The sequence below is a fragment of the Colossoma macropomum genome, unplaced genomic scaffold (genome assembly GCF_904425465.1).
Source record: "Colossoma macropomum unplaced genomic scaffold, Colossoma_macropomum, whole genome shotgun sequence".
In the NCBI taxonomy this organism is placed as follows: Eukaryota; Metazoa; Chordata; class Actinopteri; order Characiformes; family Serrasalmidae; genus Colossoma; species Colossoma macropomum.
In genome coordinates, this window is record NW_023494792.1 from 41,400,033 (window position 1) to 41,406,250 (window position 6,218).

Here is a 6,218-nt window from a genome sequence, read left to right on the forward strand (position 1 = left end):
GGTCATTTCAGTGCCTTTGTTGTCTCTGAAGAGGGCAGGTATTTTGCAGCCAGGTGAATCAGACATAAACAAGCAAACATAAAAGCATACATGAATGAAACCTAGATTCAGAAATTGTCCTTCTAAGATAGCGGGCTAGTAGAAGAACGCTGTGGGGACTGTGAATCAGAGTGATAATGAGAGGTAGAATCCAAATTAGAACTGTAATGAGAGCTAGAATCTGAAATAGAGCGATAATGAGTGAATCCAAATTAGAGGGGTAATGTCTGTCTATGCATCCATCCATCTATCTATCTTTCTATCTATCTATCTATCTATCTGTATATCTGTATATCTATGCATCTACAGTGGTAAGTAGAGCAAAATAAACATAAAGCACATGTTTTCAGTGCAACTATCACATGGATAGCAATGATTAATGATGAGTGATTTATAACATTTTCTGCATAATTAAATGTTTAAGATGTAAACACAGTCATTTAGAGTAGTTTGATGTACAATGCTCTTTTCTAGAGGAACTTACCGAATCAAAGCGTTGATAATGGGAACCAGATGTCCGAAGAGTTTATTGCCTGTGACATTGCTTTATGATAGTTTTGAAAAAGTTTTGGCCTTTTTTTTTTCAGATTTACCACTTTTTTCATCATTGCATTTAAAATCTCCTTATGCTTCTCATCACCACCACTATAAAGATACACACGCAGGTAAGTTTCTCTACAGTGAACCTTTTCACATCAAACCACTCTGAATGACTGTGTTTACATCTCGGCGATCGAGCTTTACAGAAAATGTGCTTCTTGTATTTCGGTAAGATGTCTTTGTCTCCCTCTGGTGGATCAAAATATATCGCACTGACTGAAGCGTAACCTTGTTGTGACCAATCACAGTGCGCGTTATTGGCCCACTGACGGTTTATGTGTCCAATCATGGACTGAGGTATTGGTGGGTCGCTCTAAAGGCTGCTTTCGGAAGGTGACATTTGCTGTACACGATCAGATTGGATCGTTTTTAGGATCGCTGCTTTAAAATGTCGTCCATCGGGAGGACGGCGGGGCTCCTCCGGGCTGGAGCTCAGATGCTCGGGCGCGGAACTCAGCAGATTTCTGTCCGAAAGTAAGTGACACATATCGGTCTCCAGGGCAGCTAAGATAGCTAACCTAGCGGGCTAACAGCGGAAGATGGTGGGGACTGTGATCCTGAACGCTGGAGTCTGAAACGGAGCGATAATGAGAGCTGGAATCCGAGTTAGAGCTATAATGATGAATTATTTGATTTCTGAGAAATAAAACAAATCCTGTACCACACACCAATGAAATATTTCACCATTGAAACTTATTGTAAACGTGCTAGGTTATTGTTTTCACACCAAGCTAACCTTAGTACCCCACAAACCACAGAATGTCATTTATCTGTATATCTATCTCCAGTGGTAAGAAAAAGTGTGCGAACCTTTTAAAGTTTTCTGGAATAATTGGTCATAAAATGTGGTCCGTTCTTCTTCTAAGTCACAGTGTGCTAAAGCTAATAACATACGATTCATTTTAGTCTATTATGTCTTTATTGTGCGCACCAATTAAACATTCACAGTGCTGTTGGAAAAAGTAAGTGAACCCTTAGATTCAGTTACTAGTCAAACCTCCTTTGGCAGCAGTAACCTCAAGCAAGCGCTTCCAGTAGCTGTGGATCAGACCTGCACAACGTTCAAGAGGAACATTGGACCATTCTTCCCTACAGAACTGCTTCAGCTCAGCCATGTTCTTCAGATGTCTGGTGTTGAACTGCTCTCAAGGTCGTCCTCAGCGTCTCTGTGGGGTTAATGTCTGGGCTCTGACTGGGCCACTCTAAAAGGTGGATTTTAGTCTTTTGAAGCCATTCTGGTGTAGATTTACTTCAGTGTTTATGATCATTGTCCTGCTGTATCACCCAGCGTCTATTGAGCTTCAGCTGGCGGACAGCCACCCTGACACGATCCTGTAAGATAATTTGATAAACTTGAGTTCATTCTTCACTTAATGGCTGTGATCTGTCCAGTCCCAGAGACAGCAAAGCAGCCCCAAATGTTTTCTTGTTAATATATAGTTGCCCTTTTACGCCCTACATAGTGGTTTGTGTTCTTCCTGAGCGATTCAGCTTTAGTTTCACTCTACAAAACATTTTCCCAGTAGTGTTTTTGGAGTGTCAAGGTGCACTTTGGCAAACCTCAGAGACGTGCAGTGATACGTGGTGTGTGGTAGACTCATGAACAGAGATGTTAACCGGCCCTATTGATTCCTTCAAACCTGTACCTTTTACTCTTGCGTTCTTTTTAACATCATTGAGCATTCGCCGTTGTGCCTTTGAAGTGATCTGATCACCCACTTCTGGGGAGAGTAGGCGCCGTACTAAAGTGTCTGTGTCTATAGACATTTCATCTAACTGTAGACTGATGAATAGCTAAACTCTTGAGACTACATTAGTAGCCCTTTCCAGCTTAATGCAAATCAACAGTTAATGATTGTAGGTCTTTTTAGATCTTTTTTTGAGAGGCAAGGTTCATGTCAGCTGATGCTTCTTGTGAATAGCAAACTCAGTGTTTGAGCATTAGTCAGTCACACCTCCAGGCTCACTTCATTGATGGGACTCCAGGTTTGCTGACTCCACTTAGCTTTTGTTGAAGTCAGTATCCTAGGGGTTCACACACTTTCTTTTCCAACCTACACTGTGAATGTTTAAATGTTGTATTCAGTTTAGACAAGTACAGTACATTTTTTAGCGAATTTATTTGTCCATCTCGTTTATTTGTAGTTTGTTCATTCCTGAGGTGAAATGTGGGAGCAGGCAAGCTAAGTTTGTGGTGGGTACTTTAAGTCTGAATGTAGAACAGAAAATGTTTTGTATTGCACTTTTCAGTGTTCATCTAAAAGCAGTGTGGACTGTATGTTAAAGGGATAGTTTGTCAAAAATCAGATTTACACATTTCTGCTTTTTAACCTGAATGTAGACAATGAGCCAAGACATATTTAGTGTCTGAAGTTTGCTTCTTTAGTTTTACACTGGAGCTATGAGGCTAATGAAGGTAACAAGTGATGGAAGCTTACATACAAGCCTATTAGTAGAACTGGGAGTTGATCACAAAAAGATTCGCTCTTGTGAATCAAGCGTCAACCTCAAAGCTTTGGACTCTTTTCCACACAGTGATGTCTAACACCTGTGCACTCAGAGTATGAGAGATTCTGCTGTTTGGAAAGCCTGTTTGGAAAATTTCTCTTTCCACACCACAGACATGAATAATATGGGAATGTTTTACTTTGAATGAAATGCAAAAATGAGTAACGAAAACCTTTTTAATTTTTTTAAATAAAATATCGGCTTACAATTAGAGATGTTATATTGGTATTGATGTGTGTCTGTATGAGGCCAGTATCAACAGGAAGTGCTGGATGGGAAATCGGAGGTAAAAGAAGAATGTGATTCAGTCCTGTAACAACTCTATTCTGAAGCAGCGCTCACTCACACTGTGATGTGATGTTGGCTGTGTATTTCTTCCTGTGGGATAGTAGAGTGTTTGGGTAGTTTTAGCATGATAGTCTACCTGTAGATCTCATCTTAAGTGAAGCGCTTCAGTTTGAAATTTGTTCATTAGAAACCTTCGTTGTTTTTTAAAGAAGAAATATTGAGTCAGTATCAGCCAATACTCAAGGTTTTAATATCTGCATTGGTGTTGGTAAAAAGTTGTGGCCATGTCTACTTGCAATCAAATGTCACCAGTGATGACTCCATCTATTCCCATCACCTGGAAACAGGATCTGACAGTATTTATGTCTGTTATTTGTGTTATTTTATTTTATTTTTTGCACAGGGCAGGAGGAGGTCCACACATCGTTGCACAGTACAGGCAGCCTCCGCACCTAACAAAAAGACAGCAGTTCCAGGCTGAGCTGCTGAGTGGAGCGATGTGGTTCTGGATCCTGTGGCACACCTGGCACGACTCGGATGCCATACTTGTGAGTTACAGTCAATTTGTGCATTAAAATCAACCTTTTTACCCTGTTAGTTCATTTCTCTTAAGCATCCGTGACATTTAAAGGACTAAATTCTTGTCTTGTCTTTTAGCCCAGGTGATATTGGGTATGCTTTTAGTTAATCCTTTGAACTTTAGGCTTATTGTTCTGTTCACATCTCTAAGAATACTGCTATGAATTATTCAGTAACTACTAAGAATTATCTCCTATGAATGTTTTTCAATAACTACTATAAGTTGCTCAATATCTACTATGAAATATTCAGGCTGTACTGTATTCAGTAACTCTGAAACTAATAAGTTCTGTAATTTTGAGAGTGAAGAATTGAAATGTATTACTTGCTGGCCTTTTTTTCCTCCTGTACTGGTTATTGCGTGAAGCATATTGTGCAGAAAGAAAAAATCAGGCATTACAAGTTTGATTGGAAATGTGTTAGCTTGTTGAAATTGCTATGCTTAGTTACTTTCCTTTTTAGCCCAAAGCTTCAGCATGAAGAATGTTGGTTATTACTGAATATATTTAATGAGTGTATTTCTATATTATTCTGTATGTTTCTTAGGGGCATTTTCCCTGGCCAGATACTTCTGCATGGACAGATGAGGAGTTGGGAATCCCTCCAGATGATGAGTAAATCATCCACAAGTGAGTACACAACCTTCAGTCAAAGTTTGGTAGTTTTAAACTAAAAGCTGGAGTTACCTCTGGTTAACTTGTACGACAGTAGTTACCTTTTCTTTTAACTCGGGTTTAGTTAGTCAGGCTGTGAAACTTGAGTCAAGCGGCAAGAAGAAGTCATACTATGTAAACATGTAGAAAGTAAAGCATTTGTAACAGTAAAAAGCGACACTGTCACCATCATGCTTACAGCAGTAACACCTGTTTTATGTTTTTGATATCTAAGTAGTATGATTATTCTTACTGAAAAGTCATACTTTTCACATAATTGACACCACAAACATCACAAAGGAAAAAATTTAACCAGAAAGGATCGTAGGGCTCCACCTTCATTAAAAGTTACACGAAAAACCCACCTATTCATATCAGTTTTTTTTCAGATATTAAATGAACTTTTAACTGAAAGCCTTGGCCAAACATTTGTTATTTGTCAGTTATCAGTTAATCGGTTAATCATTATCTCTAATGTACATTGTAGTTCAATAAAAGGTCCCAGTGTAATATCTTTGGTGAACTAATTTCAATGTGTATTCATGCTTTTTAAATATTTTCTGAATATTTTACTGCGATACAAAATAGAAATTTACCCATATGGAAATTATGGGCCTTGAGAGCCAATATTTTTCACTTATATATCTGTTGATGCAGATGCATACAAAATGTAGAAATTAGGACTACATCCACCTGGATTAGCTTTCTGGAGAAATTTAACTGAAGGCCTGTTGACACTAATTTTTATGGGGGGAAAAAACGAAAAACACTCATTACTGGTGTCTTTTACAGTTAGTCTGAAACTGATGACCAGTCTTGGCTCCAATGTCATAAGTGCAGTCCAAGCAAATGTGCATCACAGTAGTGGCAGAGCACAAAAGCTTATACAACAAGCAACAAGATTTTAATGATAATCATTTTCATTTTAATTTGTAATGGGAAGAGCTACAAGCGGGAAGAGCTACAAGCAGGAGGACCTCAGATAAAAAAAATGAAGATACACACAGCTATGTATTTATAAATTAACAATTATCTGTATGATATCACCATGCAAATATGTATCTTAATTTTTATCTTTTTTGTTTTTGGATTGTTTGAGGGGGGAAAAAACATCTTTTACCTTAGCTTTCATTATAATACCACTTTTTTCTACTGTAAACTTAACATTTTGGAGAGTTTTGACAGTGATGATGTACAATATTGTGAGGATACCAAAAACTGTAATATTAGTCAGTGACATCATAGTGGGAAATTTTCATACCAGTCTCACCCCCAGTACTGTAACTCCTGAAGATGAATGACAGCTGTGTAGATCTTTAAGCTAGCATGTATTACACCGTTGATGTTTCAGCATTTTTTCTTTCTCCAGATGCTCAGCCTGGATCCTGAACACGGGCTCCCCTAAACTCTCAACTTCAAGACTTCAGAGAGTTCATGCTGTACAGAGACTTATTTATCAAGTCTGATTTAGTAAGAGTTTGAAATCCGCTGCATTATGTGTACATCTATTATGCCAAATAGAACATTTATACAAGTCTGTTAATGCCTCTT

The 6,218-nt window shown here is 38.3% G+C and overlaps 1 protein-coding gene across 1 annotated transcript; it reads left to right on the plus strand.

The window, feature by feature from the left end:
• The first annotated feature begins 899 nt into the window (after nt 1–899).
• ndufb2 (NADH:ubiquinone oxidoreductase subunit B2) lies at nt 900–6,206 on the plus strand. Its single transcript, XM_036577220.1, has 4 exons — nt 900–1,113; nt 3,839–3,983; nt 4,561–4,643; nt 6,037–6,206. Exons 1-3 carry the CDS (start codon nt 1,028–1,030, stop codon nt 4,630–4,632), a joined length of 303 nt encoding a protein of 100 aa, XP_036433113.1. The 5' UTR covers nt 900–1,027; the 3' UTR covers nt 4,633–4,643; nt 6,037–6,206.
• The last annotated feature ends 12 nt before the right edge of the window (nt 6,207–6,218 follow it).